Source organism: Haliotis asinina, chromosome 3, assembly GCF_037392515.1.
Source record: "Haliotis asinina isolate JCU_RB_2024 chromosome 3, JCU_Hal_asi_v2, whole genome shotgun sequence".
In the NCBI taxonomy this organism is placed as follows: domain Eukaryota; kingdom Metazoa; phylum Mollusca; class Gastropoda; order Lepetellida; family Haliotidae; genus Haliotis; species Haliotis asinina.
This window is the reverse complement of record NC_090282.1, coordinates 87,600,448-87,620,481: the sequence shown is the minus strand read 5'-3', so window position 1 is coordinate 87,620,481 and position 20,034 is coordinate 87,600,448. Positions and strand designations below refer to the sequence as shown.

The 20,034-nt window shown below is 38.7% G+C and overlaps 1 protein-coding gene across 1 annotated transcript; it reads right to left on the bottom strand.

Annotated features, from left to right (window-relative positions):
• Positions 1-68: 68 nt before the first annotated feature.
• Positions 69-19,214, bottom strand: LOC137278695 (large ribosomal subunit protein uL30-like). Its single transcript, XM_067811209.1, has 6 exons — positions 19,134-19,214; positions 18,751-18,850; positions 13,342-13,508; positions 8,393-8,530; positions 875-984; positions 69-339 (listed from the first exon to the last, which is right to left on the bottom strand). The coding sequence occupies exons 1-6, from the start codon at positions 19,142-19,144 to the stop codon at positions 131-133; spliced, it is 735 nt and encodes a 244-aa protein (XP_067667310.1). The 5' UTR covers positions 19,145-19,214; the 3' UTR covers positions 69-130.
• Positions 19,215-20,034: the final 820 nt, after the last annotated feature.

Genomic DNA, 20,034 nt, shown 5'->3' with positions numbered 1-20,034 from the left:
AAATTGTTGTATGCAGTTTATGATGAGCCTTAAAAGGAATTTTGCATAAAAGACAAAGCTATATCTAATTTACATCACAGTTGTTTAATTTCTGCATCTTTGTTGTTCCAAGAATCAACTGTCAATGTATTTAGATCATTCTCCTCAGCAGAGCATTGATCTTGTCATCACGGTAACCACAATCACCACCATCATTGAAGTGATTGTACTTTCTTCTCCAGCCTCCATTTGGAGTGTTCAACTTGAAGGGCCAGAGGAAGTTGGCAGCCATCTTGAAGTTGGGTCCAACTGTCAGGATCTCGTGGATCAAGTCCTCCATGCAAATGATGTTGTACTTGCCTGAAAACAAATCAAGGTCATCCCAATTCAACAGATCTGGATAAAACATGATATGGTACAGCAACAGCATTCAAGGAATATAAAGGTTGAGAGTGCACATAGACATGACACACACACACATCTCTGAGTAATCTGGTCTAAATGCACACAGTTAAGTAATCATCACGAGATGCACACGGCTAAATAATCATCAACATGCACACGGCTAAATAATCATCAACGTGCACACGGCTCAGTAATCATCACAAGATGCACACAGCTAAGTAATCATCACGACACCCACACAGCTAAGTAATCATCACGACATGCACATGGCTAAGTAATCATCACGACATGCACACGGCTCAGTAATCATGACGACACGCACACAGATAAGTAATCATTACCACACACATACAGTTAAGTAACCGCACACAGCCAAGTAATCATGTCACAACCCACAAAGCAATGTAGTTCTGAGGAACAAGATGCCCTGTGCTAAGGGAATGTCCTTGGCTCCGAAATGAAAAAGTGAAAACACAAAAATGAAATGTACCCAGAGCCTTTTCAATGACGGCATTATCAGTGAGAGGGATCCTCCTGCCGTTCACCTTTCCGTAGCCACGCTTGTAGATGAGTTCACGGACACTCTTCAGGTTGGTGGGTCTGCAACAGCATCAATATACAAATCATACTCAGCAGTGGAAACTTAGACTGTGATGACCAGAACATGTTACGTCAGCAAGAAAGAAAGTCTGTAAGGGTACATAATTCTGTAGCTGCCCTTAGTAAATCTAAACTCACACTGATTGTGGTATAAATGGTATGGTTATGGTAGGACAAACACCGGGTGAATATGTCTATCCTATCAAGGGCAACACACAGCTGTTACCCTGCACTGCTAAAATTTACACTACTGAAAATACTATATGTCGAAATAATCCACTTCGGCCTAACTGGGCGTTCAGTGAGATACAAAATAGGATATCCAAAAAAGCATGTTTACTCATAAAATTGGGCTGCTTAAGAGAATAGATCAGACTACAGATGACGATTAAGTCACAGAACCATGTATGACAACAGAGTATAGACTCATCTGGCATGGAGTGCATATGCTGCTAATGGAACAAGGAGTTTTCTAATGTTGGGTATGTCTCCCACACTGACAACATCTAATGTTGGGTATGTCTCCTACCCTGACAACATCTAATGTTGGGTATGTCTCCCACACTGACAACATCTAATGTTGGGTATGTCTCCCACACTGACAACATCTAATGTTGAGTATGTCTCCTACACTGACAACATCTAATGTTGGGTATGTCTCCCACACTGACAACATCTAATGTTGGGTATGTCTCCCACACTGACAACATCTAATGTTGGGTATGTCTCCCACACTGACAACATCTTATGTTGAGTATGTCTCCCACACTGACAACATCTAATGTTGAGTATGTCTCCTACACTGACAACATCTAATGTTGGGTATGTCTCCTACACTGACAACATCTAATGTTTGGTATGTCTCCTACACTGACAACATCTAATGTTTGGTATGTCTCCTACACTGACAACATCTAATGTTGGGTATGTCTCCTACCCTGACAACATCTAATGTTGGGTATGTCTCCTACCCTGACAACATCTAATGTTGGGTATGTCTCCTACTCTGACAACATCTAATGTGTTGGGTATGTCTCCTACACTGACAACATCTAATGTGTTGGGTATGTCTCCTACACTGACAACATCTAATGTTGGGTATGTCTCCTACACTGACAACATCTAATGTTGAGTATGTCTCCTACTCTGACAACATCTAATGTTGAGAATGTCTCCTACACTGACAACATCTAATGTTGAGTATGTCTCCTACACTGACAACATCTAATGTTGAGTATGTCTGATACACTGACAACATCTAATGTTGAGTATGTCTCCTACACTGACAACATCTAATGTTGGGTATGTCTCCTACACTGACAACATCTAATGTTGGGTATGTCTCCTACACTGACAACATCTAATGTTGAGTATGTCTCCTACACTGACAACATCTAATGTTGGGTATGTCTCCCACACTGACAACATCTAATGTTGGGTATGTCTCCCACACTGACAACATCTAATGTGTTGGGTATGTCTCCTACCCTGACAACATCTAATGTTGAGTATGTCTCCTACACTGACAACATCTAATGTTGGGTATGTCTCATACACTGACAACATCTAATGTGTTGGGTATGTCTCCTACCCTGACAACATCTAATGTTGAGTATGTCTCCTACCCTGACAACATCTAATGTGTTGAGTATGTCTCCTATACTGACAACATCTAATGTTGAGTATGTCTCCTACACTGACAACATCTAATGTTGAGTATGTCTCCTACACTGACAACATCTAATGTTGAGTATGTCTCCCACACTGACAACATCTAATGTTGGGTATGTCTCCCACCCTGACAACATCTAATGTGTTGGGTATGTCTCCTACCCTGACAACATCTAATGCGTTGGGTATGTCTCATACACTGACAACATCTAATGTGTTGGGTATGTCTCCTACCCTGACAACATCTAATGTTGAGTATGTCTCCTACACTGACAACATCTAATGTTGGGTATGTCTCATACACTGACAACATCTAATGTGTTGGGTATGTCTCCTACCCTGACAACATCTAATGTTGGGTATGTCTCCTACCCTGACAACATCTAATGTTGGGTATGTCTCCTACCCTGACAACATCTAATGTGTTGGGTATGTCTCCTACACTGACAACATCTAATGTGTTGGGTATGTCTCCTACACTGACAACATCTAATGTTGGGTATGTCTCCTACACTGACAACATCTAATGTTGAGTATGTCTCCTACACTGACAACATCTAATGTTGAGAATGTCTCCTACACTGACAACATCTAATGTTGAGTATGTCTTATACACTGACAACATCTAATGTTGGGTATGTCTCATACACTGACAACATCTAATGTGTTGGGTATGTCTCCTACCCTGACAACATCTAATGTGTTGGGTATGTCTCCTACCCTGACAACATCTAATGTTGAGTATGTCTCCTACCCTGACAACATCTAATGTGTTGAGTATGTCTCCTATACTGACATCTAATGTTGAGTATGTCTCCTACACTGACATCTAATGTTGAGTATGTCTCCTACACTGACAACATCTAATGTTGAGTATGTCTCCTACACTGACTACATCTAATGTTGAGTATGTCTCCTACACTGACAACATCTAATGTTGGGTATGTCTCCTACACTGACAACATCTAATGTTGAGTATGTCTCCTACACTGACTACATCTAATGTTGGGTATGTCTCCTACACTGACAACATCTAATGTTGGGTATGTCTCCTACACTGACAACATCTAATGTTGAGTATGTCTCCTACACTGACAACATCTAATGTTGAGTATGTCTCCTACACTGACAACATCTAATGTTGGGTATGTCTCCTACACTGACAACATCTAATGTTGGGTATGTCTCCTACCCTGACAACATCTAATGTTGGGTATGTCTCCTACCCTGACAACATCTAATGTTGAGTATGTCTCCTACACTGACTACATCTAATGTTGAGTATGTCTCCTACACTGACAACATCTAATGTTGGGTATGTCTCCTACACTGACAACATCTAATGTTGAGTATGTCTCCTACACTGACAACATCTAATGTTGAGTATGTCTCCTACACTGACAACATCTAATGTTGAGTATGTCTCCTACACTGACAACATCTAATGTTGGGTATGTCTCCTACCCTGACAACATCTAATGTGTTGGGTATGTCTCCTACACTGACAACATCTAATGTTGAGTATGTCTCCTACACTGACAACATCTAATGTTGAGTATGTCTCCTACACTGACAACATCTAATGTTGGGTATGTCTCCTACCCTGACAACATCTAATGTGTTGGGTATGTCTCCTACACTGACAACATCTAATGTTGAGTATGTCTCCTACCCTGACAACATCTAATGTTGAGTATGTCTCCTACCCTGACAACATCTAATGTGTTGGGTATGTCTCCTACCCTGACTACATCTAATGTTGAGTATGTCTCCTACACTGACAACATCTAATGTTGGGTATGTCTCCTACACTGACTACATCTAATGTTGGGTATGTCTCCTACCCTGACAACATCTAATGTTGGGTATGTCTCCTACACTGACTACATCTAATGTTGAGTATGTCTCCTACACTGACAACATCTAATGTTGAGTATGTCTCCTACACTGACAACATCTAATGTTGAGTATGTCTCCTACACTGACAACATCTAATGTTGGGTATGTCTCCTACCCTGACAACATCTAATGTGTTGGGTATGTCTCCTACACTGACAACATCTAATGTTGAGTATGTCTCCTACACTGACAACATCTAATGTTGAGTATGTCTCCTACACTGACAACATCTAATGTTGAGTATGTCTCCTACCCTGACAACATCTAATGTGTTGGGTATGTCTCCTACCCTGACAACATCTAATGTTGGGTATGTCTCCTACACTGACAACATCTAATGTTGAGTATGTCTCCTACACTGACAACATCTAATGTTGGGTATGTCTCCTACACTGACAACATCTAATGTGTTGAGTATGTCTCCTACACTGACAACATCTAATGCATTGAGTATGTCTCATACACTGACAACATCTAATGTTGAGTATGTCTCCTACCCCGACAACATCTAATGTTGAGTATGTCTCCTACACTGACAACATCTAATGTTGAGTATGTCTCCTACCCCGACAACATCTAATGTTGGGTATGTCTCCTACACTGACAACATCTAATGCATTGAGTATGTCTCATACACTGACAACATCTAATGCATTGAGTATGTCTCCTACACTGACAACATCTAATGTTGGGTATGTCTCCTACACTGACTACATCTAATGTTGAGTATGTCTCCTACACTGACTACATCTAATGTTGAGTATGTCTCCTACACTGACAACATCTAATGTTGAGTATGTCTCCTACACTGACAACATCTAATGTTGGGTATGTCTCCTACCCTGACAACATCTAATGTGTTGGGTATGTCTCCTACACTGACAACATCTAATGTTGAGTATGTCTCCTACACTGACAACATCTAATGTTGAGTATGTCTCCTACACTGACAACATCTAATGTGTTGGGTATGTCTCCTACCCTGACAACATCTAATGTTGGGTATGTCTCCTACACTGACAACATCTAATGTTGAGTATGTCTCCTACACTGACAACATCTAATGTTGGGTATGTCTCATACACTGACAACATCTAATGTGTTGAGTATGTCTCCTACACTGACAACATCTAATGCATTGAGTATGTCTCCTACACTGACAACATCTAATGTTGAGTATGTCTCCTACACTGACAACATCTAATGTTGAGTATGTCTCCTACACTGACAACATCTAATGTTGAGTATGTCTCCTACACTGACAACATCTAGTGTTGAGTATGTCTCCTACACTGACAACATCTAATGTGTTGAGTATGTCTCCTATACTGACAACATCTAATGTTGAGTATGTCTCCTACACTGACAACATCTAATGTTGAGTATGTCTCCTACACTGACAACATCTAATGTTGAGTATGTCTCCTACACTGACAACATCTAATGTTGGGTATGTCTCCTACACTGACAACATCTAATGTTGCGTATGTCTCCCACACTGACATCTAATGTTGGGTATGTCTCCCACCCTGACAACATCTAATGTGTTGGGTATGTCTCCTACCCTGACAACATCTAATGTTGAGTATGTCTCCAACACTGACAACATCTAATGTTGAGTATGTCTCCTACACTGACAACATCTAATGTTGGGTATGTCTCCTACACTGACAACATCTAATGTTGAGTATGTCTCCTACACTGACAACATCTAATGTTGAGTATGTCTCCTACACTGACAACATCTAATGTTGGGTATGTCTCCTACACTGACATCTAATGTGTTTATTATGTCTCGTACACTGACAACATCTAATGTGTCTTTCTTTCATGAAGTGTATGTTGAGAGATGTAAAACTGGGTGATACCCATAGAAAGGCTTAAACTCATTGTATTAAATGTCTCAAAATATGTAGGTGGCATGAACGAAAGACCGATAGGAATGGATATTATTTGTAAACTATTACTTCTCCATGTCAATTCTCCTAAAGGATTATCTTAGATGCCATCTCTTCCCCAGCTCCGCCCCCAACAATGTCTCCTACACAGGTCCTGGTTTTGCTTTTGAGATGGACCCTCCTACCTGTTTGTTTTCATAGTGATAGTGACATTCCATGGCAGTTGCATCCTTAAAGATCGTATATACTATATGGGGGTACAAATGCATAAATCATTTGACATCGTTACAAACAAAACCCCATGACAATTCTATCCCACAAACGAAATTTCAACCAATGAGAGGGGCATGCCTCCGTGACACAACATGCGGTAAACCTATGTGGGATGCTGTCGGGGAGGATTATCTTGTTTTTAGAGCTATCTCTAAAACTGCAATCGTAACAACTGTTTTGAAAAATGAAAGCTTTGTTTGTTATATCCTGTGCAATAAATTCAACAAATGATTTTGCTTGTTCATCATCTGCTTGAATGCTCATTAAATCTGTGTCAAAGTTCACACTCTGTAGTCTCTAAAAGCTCTTCAAATTCTGTACTTGGCAATTCTCTTTGAGCAACAAGATGGTAAGCAGTAATGAAATTTTTTTAAAGTCTATCAGTCTCCTCCTCATTTAGAGGTACTATCCCTCTTGCAATACTTGATTCCCATGGCTTTAATTTGGAGGCGTTTTGAAAACCTTTGACCCTGTGACAAAGTAGTTGTTTTCCCATATCTACCAACTACACCGCCAAAGTTTTTGCATGTTTTACGAAATATTAAGTGTTGTTTACGGTCACATTCAAGCCATGATTCAGAGCCAGCTCTGAGGTATTCCACATACATTACTAGTTGAACTAGCGCTAGCAGACTGTTAGATAGCTTTTTCTTTTTACATCTTGAGTCAATTTTTTTTCCCCATCAGTAGTAGAATATTTGTTAATCAGATGCTTTCAGGGTCAGAAGGCTAGATAAAGCTCAGGATGGTTTTCTTTCGAGACATTTTTGTTGCGGGTAGTTCAGTCTGCTTTCAAACAGACCATGACAACATGACAAGACTACCTGTCATGCCACTCACATACAAAATGGCTGCCCCAATGATAAACAGAAAAACTGCAACCACGTGAAAGAAATTGGTTTATGAGTATTTGAAAACGTGTAGTATTATTCAGTTCAGCGAAAACAAATGATTGTTTAGAGGATTAAATGACGAAAGGTGAGTTATGTTTCCCCTAAACTCAGGTGTGCCATAAAGGCACCAAGAACATTTTTTAATCTGTGCCACTTCAATATTGTAACATACAGTGGAAACCAGCACTCATTGGGACTGAATAAATAATCCAGTTTAGACAATGTGCCGGATTGTCGAGCTGATGATAAATGATTTTATGCTGGTTTTGACAACTTGCCGGAATGACAAAATGCCAGTTATGACAACTTCCACTGTATGTTATATCTGGGATCATGCTTTGTTGGTACGTACCAATTCCAGTTCCTTTATTGGGTTGAGTCCAATCCGGAAATCGAACCCACACACTCAAGAGTCAGGCACCTAATCACCAGCTAGAGCTTTCCTTTGTAATACAATATCATCTCACACAAAATGTTCACTGTGAGTGATTTTAGTTTTAAGCTGATTAGAGCAGTATTGCAACATCACAGTGGATGGACACCGGACATGGGCTCGACACATATGGTACCCATGTAGAGAATCAGACCTGGGTCTTCAGCGCAACAAGTGAATACTTCAACCACTTGGCTACCCCACCCTCCCTCTTAAATTCCAGAAGCAGAAGTATCTGTAAATCTAACTGTGCCATTATAGAAAAAAAAGAGAGACAGTATCATAAGGCATGACAAAAATGAGGATTACAGTAGTAAGTACTATCAATCTGTCTTACTTACCCCCATGTGATGTAGGGTTCAATGACCTTCAGCATTTGCAGAGTGGCTTTGTTGAGTCTGACAAATGTTCCATTGTTGATCTGTCGGAGACGTAACAGTTGCATGATCTTCCTGGGCCGGGGATGGACGCCATTGATACTACAAGGACACATAGCAAAATAAACTTTCGTAACTATTCATAATCATACGGTCTAGTGGTGTTCTGATGATTGAAAATAGATTGAAACACGGGCTGAAAATAACCAGTTATCGTAAAAAACATTTATGATTAATCCAAATTACGTTTAAGCATACTTGAACAAAGAAAATTAACCATTAAACATGATGAATAAGCATGAACAAATATGCGCTCTACAGCATAAAGCTATTGCAGATTGCAAAACATTAACCTCATATATTGGTTCATTACAACTGAATTCAATTTTCTTTCTTGCATGTGTACATTTCATTGCATGGCTGTACTAGTCATGAAAAAAAAAATAAGAAAAAAAATGGGGAAAACCCCTTAAAATTGGTGGTTACATATAATTGTTCATCAGAGTCCTCCAATAATCGACAGAGGATATGGTTTCCAATTCCCAATACTGACAGTACAGGATATTGCAATCAGTCACCATGGTGACAAAACTCTACTGCTTGGGTAATAGTAGAAAATCTGAGGAGATATGATTTTGTCAATTCTATACTGCAGAATTATCCGAACTCAACGCCTTGTACTGCAATACATACCATAGCGTTGTACCGTACCATTTCACCCTTAATGTCAACACTATTCCTGTTATACAACAGGTTTTACCCACAAAACTACGGGACGATGACGCTGCAACAAAATGTCAACTACAACGTTCCAAGGAATGTTACAACCATTATGAGAACACCATGGTGGGAATCCATGGAATTAAAGAGGTGGTTGTTTTCGTATAGCAAGATGAAAAATTGAACCATTCCATACGGAATGGCACAGAGTGTTACTTGCATGGAGATGACTATTTACAGAGGATGAAAATTAAATTAGAAGCAGGGTTTGGCATAGAGATCTTTGACAACATTTTCAGCATTATTGGTCATTTACTAAATATAGATTGGGACATTTTTTATTCTAATGTACAAAATGGTCCTTGGCTCCTGCCTTTCCCAATCCTGTAGAAGTGTTACTAATTCCAAAGCACTAACACATCAACAATCTCAAAATGTGAGCAAGACTCACTAATGACCCAACCACATGTCTTAAATCCAGTTGAATAATTTGTTATTCCTAGACAAAAATGTAATTTTCTGAATAAAACTGATATTTTATACTTATCCTGACTCATGCTTACTATGATCGTCTCCTTCTATCCGAACATAGTGGAACACTTGAATCCCTTGAAGTTCCCTTCTTTAAAGCAGATGTAAAATCATTACTCACCCATGAGTAGCCTCCTTTTGCATTTTGGCACAGTCAGTCACATGACATATCATGCTCTTTACTCTCTCTGAATACCTGCCCGGTACCTGGATCTGCAGGGAAATCCAGAGTGTGATGAGAGAGTGATGAGAGTGGGGGATGGGAGGCTTGACCTCACGGAGAGTATGTGCTCGTAAAATAATGGTTCTCGTCCATACCAATATGGTATTTCTTGAACCTTTTGTGGGAGTTTCAGTTGATGTCAGGGTATATAGGCACTTGAATTTCTGTCTCCTTGTCTTAGTCCATTGCAGGTAGATTTTTAATACTCTGACGGGACACAAAGATAAATCCTGTGTGTTGTTTGGACCAAGTAGTGCATATAGTGTTGGGATATGAAATGGTCGTCAGGTTGTCCTTGCAACTGATTTTTAGCAATAAGCGTTACTGATACCTATCTCTAGAGGAGTTCATATGCCTTAGCGCAGGTGAATCCCCAGGTGAGTAGTGAGTAGTGAGTAGTCCTTCAAATGATTCCTGTGCACAGAGTTATGATGATCCTCAAAGTCCGACACCGATGAAGGTCCATGTCTACGATGACTTGTACCACGTCTACATGGGGAGTCTCTACGACTGTGCCGTCTGGAGGTGGTCTATTCTTACTCACAGGTAGACTGTAAACTTCTGCTGTCCTACAACACAGGCATGGACTGGATACTGGTATGTTGGTTACTGTGCAGGTCTTCATCTTGATGGTGAGCTTCTGATCGGCTGTCCATAACATCTTCGTGTGGGACTCCACGACTACTGTAATCTTGGTCCAGTTGCTCTGACGTACTTCTTGTGGTGCTGCTAATTAGGGTTGATGACATTGAGGGGGGGGGGGGGGGGGGGGGAAGAAAATGACTGTGGAGCTCTGATGGCCTTTTCTTCCGTGAAGTGTTGCTCCATCATGGACATCATCTTCTCCGGAAACTGCTGCACAAACTGGCCCCGGTCGAAGCTCTGCGCCGAACTTTGTGGTTGAGACAAAGGGGATGACAAACCTCGTGTCTGTGACGGCAGTCTGGGTTGACCCAAATCTTGCGTCTGAGTTGAAACTGTTGCGCACTAGCTGTCGTAACACGTCAACAATCTCTTCCGACTGGAGACGGTTTCCACCAATGCACCAGACGACTGTCTCCAGGCGCCGCTGGACAATTCACCAGAATGAAGAATTTCAGAATCCGTCAATAGACAGTTACTAGCACTTCTATTCCTATTTTTACCCGACATGACTTGGTTAATGTATTCTATTATAATCCTTTGCATGCCTAAGAACAGCAAATATATAACTACTGAACTGCTGAATAGTTACATTTTTACGAAGGATACAACATGAGCTGAAAGGGCAAACATCCGTGCAAGGACAATATAAATGTGGGTCAGCCACCGACAAGTTTTCAATAAATGTTATAACATACGATGAATGCAAGTTAGAAAGGCAAACAAATTATGCACAATTTGGTAAATAATTTTGTTACATGACGTGAATATATGGACCAAAAACTGAAATCAGCTGCAATTTAGTTCCTTATTAGGCCAAAACTAGTAAAGGATGTGTGCCATATCAGGACCCCGGTGCCCTCATGTCCATCCTCTACGGCGAATAAGGAGAGAGTGAAGAGCATGGTATGTCATCTGACTGAATTGCGTGCCAAAATGCACAAATTCAAGGGTGGGTAGTCGTGGTGAGTAATGATTTCATGTCCGCTTTAATGAAGGGAACTTCAAAGGATTCAAGTGTTCCACTATGTTCGGATGGAAGGAGACAACCATAATAAACATGAGTCAGGATAAGGAAGATACACAATCTGTAATAATTTTTCACTCTACCTATCCAATAGAAATGCTGGGTAATCCAAGTTTTACGGGACGCCGAATTCCTGTGTATTGGACGCAAATATCTGACAAAGGACCCTCAAGAATATGCATAGCTGTCTAATTCAGCGGCTTTCCACTTGCTAATGTGACGTATCAACAGGAAACATCTTTGTATGAATAACATGCCAGACGATTCATTTGATGGCAGGTGTCATTCGAGAGCTCTAAACATCACAGTATCCTTGTCAAGAGTATTTTTTCTGCTTTAAGAAGTGATTTTATTGGATAATTATTGGTTTGTGATGTTGCTTATTGCTCACAGTCTGCTATAAGGATCGTGATTTATCAAAAAGCGACGAAAGCCGAGATGTCAAATTATGTTACACAATCACTCAAAAAAGATGGAAACAAAGTTAATATGTACATTTGACAACTTTCATGAATACTGTTGTTGATTTTATTCTTCAGTTTATTCACTTTGTTTAATTATTTTCTCGAAACACTGTTACTTTGCTCCTGGAGTAGTATACTACTCGACAACTTTGATGTTGACTCATTGCCTGAGCATGTGCCTCAGAAAACAATTTCAGTAGCACTGCGAAAAATAGTTGATCATTTTAACCCTATTTATAGTATAGTCATTTGAAATTTAATAAGTGTTTTAGACATTGTGAAAAGTGACCGATTTGATAAAAGAACCATAGGTTAGCTAGGTTCTAAAACATATATTATTTTGATGCGACTACTGCCTAGCCTGTTTACTGGCCTACGGTGTCAGGGAACTCTAATGTCTTGGCCCAGGGTACAGTGTTGAATGGGTTAAAGTATTGTCATTATGTCAGTTTCTCAAGTCTTATGTTCAACCTGAATAACATACAGTACCATAAGGTGATGTCGAGTCATCAGATATTGCTATATAATATTGATTAATATATTCTGTTTCCAATCATTATTCTAATAACATTGAAAATAACTACATTACAACAAAATAATTATCAAATGGAAAATGTCCATGATCATTGATTTAATGCAAATCTGAGTTTGATGGACTCCCAAATTTGGAAATGGGACTCGAAAAATTATTCCATGAGTCCCCTTGACTCCCAGCTCTGAGGAGCTATGTAAAACCCTGGTGGTCGCCAATTAGAAAACCATTCATCCATATAAACTACTGGTACTGCAGTTATGAAATGAATATCCTGCCTCATAGCACACGTCAATGCAGTGAACCTTGAATTTATATCATTTGCTAGTGGCAAATTGTATTCTTACTATCAATTTTCATAAATTACCTTCAAAACAGTAACAACACTTACTATTTATAGATATGCTGATATCTCAATATTATCCTTTCTTAACAAGCCCTTTGGACCTGTTGTCTTGCTGCCACACACTGTCATTGCAATTCACACAGTACAAGATAATCTTAATCTTCTCCAAAATGAGTAAGTTCTGAGCAATATCACATAAGGGGACACCAGAAAGTGTCCACACATTATATTTAACCAATGTGGGAAATCGAACCCGGGTGTTCCGGGTGTGACAAGAGAACACTTTAACTATTAGGCTACCTCACCGCCCTCTCCACATTGGAAATCAGATACATTATCTACCAGTGTTCACCACAGTGTCTGAATATTCATGGCTGTAGAGTTCTAATTAAGAGTGCTGTGAAGAACTTCATGCATCTCTTACTTACCCTCGGATTCGGATAACGAAGGCAAGCCTTGGTTCATCAGGAACATAAAAGTTGTCACATTTTCTAGCTTGGCGTTGAAGGCGAATTGAATCACGCTCCTTAGAACGATATTCCTTTACATATTTTTCGGCACGCTTGAAGATGATACCCCTCTTCTTCTTCAGACTCTGTAAAGAACCACACACATCTTATCACTTTCCCACGTACATGATCTACCGACACTTAAGAATATATCTAGAGCTTCATATTATAAAAATAATTATAATTTTCAACACATATCCAACTTACAGTTAAGCTAAAATGGATCCCTGGTTAGGCTGAAACTGTGATTCAACCCAGTGATAGAGGACTTTGCCCAGAGTCCTTCTGTGATTAGTCTGATCAAGTTTCATTTTTCATGATACAAAAATGGAGGCATTTCCCAGTGTTTCTGATTACATAAATATGAAACTAAAACAGAAAGAGGTAAGGACATATGAAGATACCCCACAACTGGCAAAAAGCAACTTCATTTTTTGAGCTTGACACAATGAATGCGAAAGCTTACATTTTTACAAAAATGAAGACAAGTTGCAATTGTATTTTTGAATTAATCTGAAACTAAATAACTTCCGCAATTATTAACAGTAAGATCAGACCCTTCAAATGGACAAACCTAATGAAGGAGCAACCATACACTCCAAAATGTTGTTATTCACACTAAAGTAGTTAATAAAAAATCTAGCTTTTCTTCTTTAAATAGTGTATGACATGTAGAGACAATTCTGTTTTACAAGCTGATATCATCCTCGCTAAATGTAAGCTTGGTCCATCAGTCTCTGGGAACTCGGTGTCAAAGCAATGAAACCTGTAAAAACTTCTGGTTCACAGATGTTGGAAGGATCGGGACATACGTACGTGTCAACTAATAGACGATGGATCACTTTGGATTGCCATTCAGAGACTCAAATACAGTAGAACTTGTACAGTGAATGAAAAAACAACATTTATTTACTGTCATACTAAGCTACCAGTTATATGTTTCCAACTCCTTCACTGTTACCAAACTCCTCCACAACATACCAAACGCTTTTAATGTTAGCTATTATTCTTAAATGTAACCTTAGTATTTTCTTTGAGCATATCATTCATCCGTGGTCTGCAGCTGGAGTGATGAGTGATTACCCAACATGTCAAATGACAATGCCCATCCACTCCTACTCCACTGTTTTCAGGTGAACTTTAGTCTGAAGGCATATGATCAACTGACCAGCCAACTTCAATAGGTGATCAAAAACATTACACTGACAAGAACGAATTTTATCACGGGCACCATCACTTCAATCAACCCTTATCAAGCTCATGATTCAAGGGAAGTAACTTCTTCCTATCACAAACTTCACAACCCTGCCAAGGCAATGCATGTTTTTCTTCTTTGCATATGCAAAACAGGAGCACCTTTAGAATACAGCGCCACATCTTCCAGTGAGGACGTTACCCTACCCTAACCCTACCCCTACCCAGCTACAATTACGTACAAGGGTATTATGACATGTTTTTAAAATTTGTGGTGCTGTATTCTAAAGGTACGCCGCAAACAAACCATATGCTATCCATGGTTTGATCCAAATTGGCCTGAGTATACTTACTACATACTTTGAAATTAGTTCTGATACAAATGATTAACATCTAACTTCACCCATTCATCACTGTAGGCTGAAAAATTGGATTAGAATTATCAGCTATTTTTGGCTATGTTATTGAGTAACTATTCTTGCACACATGCTTCAGCAATGAGTTCTCTGGGAACAAATCAGCAATGTTTAAAGGATACAATTAAATCAAATAAACTGAAGATTGGAGAATGGGTGAGTTGAATTTTAAGCCGCACTCAGCAATATTCTAGCTACATGGCGGTGGTCTGTAAGAGAACAAAAAAAAAATCGAGCCTGGCCCAATCCAGTGGTTAACAGCATGAACATCGATCTGTGCAATTGGAAACTGATGAGTCACCAAGTCTGACCACCCAATCCTGTTATGACAAGCATAGTCGCCATTAAGACAAGCATGGATTGCTGAAAGCCTTTTCTACAGAGGGCCTTCATTGGTAAACTGAAGAAAAAAATCAACAATAGTACTCAAAGTTTGTGACGAACATTATCACTTACTTTTTCCATCTCTATTGTGCGATCATGGAATGTAATTTAAGTGACATCTTGAATTTGTTGCTTCAAACTTCACTCTTGGACATGATGTTTAATGCTAAAATATATGCATGAAACTTTCTCGTCATGGGTCATAACCTAGCACAATATGTCCTGTAACGTCCATAAAATGCACATAGGTTTAGATTTCTTTTTAGTAACATGTTCAGAACAGCATGATTTTATTAAAACTTTCATCTGAATCTACTGCTTTTTGTTTACAAAGACAGTATCCACTGCTGTTATCTGATGGGATGACTCAAGTCATGTCCAGGGATAAACCTGGCTCAGAAAACATGTGAGATAAAATCTCACATGGGATCAAAAGCATGAGATTTTTTAAAGTCTTATGAGATTTAACTGTTCATGATCGTTCAGAAGAAAAAGATAACGAGACAAATAAAACATTGTCATAATCAATTTCAAGTCAAGCAATCCTGAATTGCAATGAATTAAAAGTCTGTAGATCTACTAGCATCACCATTGGTGTCTGCATTCTGGTTGTCATCAAGGTCAACGACTTAACTCTTTCAACACCAGTCAACCAGCGGCATAAACTCTGAGCAACTCTGAGGTCATAGATGAAGTTTATGTTTATCAAGAGAAAATATCAACTTATAAATCATTATTGCTACTGCATATCATACACCAGTTGAAAGGACTAATCTTACTGTTTGTAAATCTGAAAGTTATTTTTATCATATGTTTCACGTAATACGACTACAACTTAAATAAGTTAATTTGTAATGAAAATGCAGGCATAGACATTTATATGTCTAGATGAACCACGGAGGAACAAAAACCTGGAGCGTTTTTTTCTGTTTGTAACAAGTCATGACATCCCCTTCACTTTTTCTTTCATATGTTCATTTATACACGATCAGAAAATTATTCTAGAAAGATTTCAGAAGTAATATGTATGGTCGCGTATTTCCCGATATCAGTGGCAATTCGCTTGGTAACATGATACAACAGCGTGAAAAACCTCCGTTTTAAAATCTTTGTCTGATAATGAAGAACATGTGAGGCGATTCGTTTGATGGCGGGTATCATTCGAAAGCTCTGAACATCAACAAAATGACGGTATCCTTGCCTAGAGTATTTTCATAGTTGTAAGAAGCGCGTTTGTTGGATAAACATTGGTTTCTAATGACGCTTTTTAGCCTCAGCCTGCAGTAAGGATCGTGATCGGTCAAATTCAGACAAGTGACCTAAGTCAGCCAATCAGATAACAGCAATGGATACTGTTCCCCCCCCTCCCACAAACGAGAAAGAATGACATGACACGATCGCACAATAACGTTTGAAATAGTAAGTTATAATGTTCTTAGACAATTTTTATGATTACTGTTGTTGCTTTTATTCTTCAGTTTATGTGATTTGTTTAATTATATCCTCTACGCATTGTTGATTTGCTCACTGAGAACTCGGATGTGGACCCGTTGCCGAAGCATGTGTGTGAGAATAGTTTTTTTTAAAAATAACATTGCAGAAAAAGAAAATAGTTTTCAATTCTAACCTTGTCGATAAATATGGCTATCTTAAATGTAATAAGTGTTGACAGGCATTATGAAGAGTGATAGATTTGATAAATGAATCATATGTTAGTTAGGTTCCGAAAAGTATAAATCATTTTCATGCAACTACTGACTGGTCGTTTTTTCGACCTACAGCTCCTGGGGACTGGCGATGTCTTGGCCAATTTTTCTACGGTGTTGAATGGGTCAAGTTGTTTCTTCGTTTTCATTCGTAGTCTTTAAGAATTTAAAGATTTTTATATCGAATAAGATGGTTTCGTTAGAAGCTGCCCTTTGTGTGACGTTGCAGAACACAACTTCCAAATGCGAACTCTGTACACCGTCGCACTGTGCATAAACAACACAGTACTGCGGGGTTCAGAGTTTGCCATACTCCTTGCAGCGCAGCTCATTTTGTGCAGCACTGTGTAACGATGTTCGGTGTTCCATACCAGAAGTTATGTTTCGAAGATTAAAAATAGGTAGAAAGCAACGGGAATATCTTTGACAGGACAAAATAACGACAAATCCTTTCTCAGTAAAACAGATTTAAAAACTTCCTATCATACAGGTAAGCAGGATGCGATTTTAAATCGCTGCAGGTAGATTTGAGTGCGATTTTAAAGCAACTGGTGCGAGAAAATCGCGATATCACGGCCCAAGTCAATCCCTGCATGTCTGATTTTGATCATTCACGGTCCCTAGTGCAGCCTAAGGCAAAAAAGCGTTGTTAGCATCCAATCTTAATCAAATAAAAATCACTTCTTACAACTATCAAAATACTCTTGGCAAGGGTACAATGATATTGTTGATGTTCAGAGCTTTTGAGCTACACCTGCATCAAATGAATCGCCTCGTGTTATTCATACAAAGTTTTGAAAACGCAGGTATTTCACGCTGTTGTATCACATACCAGGCGGAATGCCACTGATATCCGGAAATGTGTAAAAATGAAAATATGAAAGAAAAAGGGAAGGGGATATCATGACATGTCACAAATAAAATAAAACAAATTGCCGCGTTTTTATTTCCATCATGAGCTAACTGGACACATAAATGGGTAAGCCTGCATTTTCAATAAAATTAACTCATTTAAGTTTAGTCTTATCACATGAATAATATGATAAATTCAGATTTATAAACAGTAGGATTAGACCTTTCAAATCGTGTATGCTATGTAGTAGTAATAATGATTTATGAGCTGGTATTTTCCTTGATAAACCTAGGCTTTATTTCTGATCTCAGAGTCTCTGGAACTCAATGTCATGGCAGTATGTGCCTCTAGTTGACTGGTGTTGAAAGAATTCAAGACTGTTTGCTGCAAAATGGTACATGATCATTTGTTTAACAACCGTTACCCTTCTAATGGCCATATAAGACGATTTGTTGATATCAAATGTGTACCTATTTACAATTACATTGGCACGAATTTACAGCAAACGGACCATAACCACCATGTAGCAAAGTCAATTCTCCATTAGTATCATCTCACATTCCAAGAAATGATTACAATAAAGATTCTTTGGTGAAATCTAATTTTTATCCAGTTACTGCATGTTGCAAGTCAAACAATCGACTGCTGATAAACAAATATGAACCAATGATATTTACGGTACAATAACTATCTGGATTGTCTTGCCTAGACTCTGAGCTTCGCACCTATAACATGGACATACACAGCTTCAAACCTATCGGCAAGATATGCTCACCTTTTTGGCATCGAGTGCTGCCCTGGCCCGCTTGGCCTTCAGTTCCTGGAACTGTTTCCGTTTTTTCAACAGGGATTCGGGCACCTTTGGCTTTTTCTTGCTGTAAACATATCAAAATTATACACTTAACCATTGACAGACAATTAATTATGGTGTCAGGAAGGCATAGTATCATAGGGAAAACACATGTATTCTTGTAAAGCTTCATATACCCCGTTTCAGAAGGGGTTATTAATTCGCAATGGCATGTTTAAAACATAAAATAAAACGTTAAATGAACAAACTACTTTCTTGTATATGCCGCTAGTGGCGGATTGCTTTTTATTCCAAATATATACAGAGATGCAAAGAGATTTAACCACGGTATTGGTTCAAACACGTACGTGTCCGCCATGTTGTATTATGGAAAAGGCCGGAAGGTGAGTCGACTATAATAACCACACAACTAGTTTCATATGCTAAAATAGGTATCAGCCTCATAAATTTTACGATTTACGAAATATTTTTCAGTTTGAATTTTTAATGTAATATATTTGGTTGAGAGTCCCTTACAAAAACTTCTGACGATTCGAATATCCACTACGGCAAGTCCACGTATGTACATGACACTTAGTTTCCTTTGGTTCATGATTTTTTAAAAATTCTTCCCTAGTTTTTTTTACGTGCTCAAATCGGTTGTGGGAAACGGGGCCTGAGTGTATGTGCAGTATAAATTTGTGTCAAGCATTATCTTTAGATCTGATAAATTATAAGATGAAGTTGTAATTGCAGAAGAATGTCATCATTTGGTTTGCACTTGGAGACAGACTTGTCTGTTATTAAGTCTTTGAATGTCATTTAGAAGTGGTTTGGTAGACTGTCAGTTTTACCTGAAGTCATGGCGATGCATACTATAGAAATGATCCCTAAAAGTATGATATTGTCTGTTATTAATAAAGTAGGCTACAGTAAGTTGCAAGAATTATATATCTTCCCTGTGCTATTACTCTAGGGGATAACCTGTTCCACGACATGGAGGCAAGCTAGATAATTACATTTACAGCCATATGTCAAAACATTCCCCTTAAATATCAAAACCACAATAAAAGTATCAGAATATGTACTTTACTGAGAGTGTTTAATCCCAAATCTAACACACGAATGAATGAAAATAAATCTAACACATGTTTAAAATGTTAGATCTATAGAAATATATATACAATACGCTGAAAACATATTGCATGATCAAAGTGATTTGGGTACAACCAACGCTGGACATATTGAATATTATTTGTGTCTTGTCGG

What these genes read in the sequence shown, in the direction of transcription:
- LOC137278695 (XM_067811209.1), bottom strand. An exon ending in CAGCACTCGATGCCAAAAAG is followed by an intron (nt 13,509 to 18,750) that starts GTGAGCATATCT and finishes GGTTCTTTACAG; the next exon opens with AGTCTGAAGAAGAAGAGGGG. An exon ending in GAACCCTACATCACATGGGG is followed by an intron (nt 985 to 8,392) that starts GTAAGTAAGACA and finishes ATGCTGTTGCAG; the next exon opens with ACCCACCAACCTGAAGAGTG.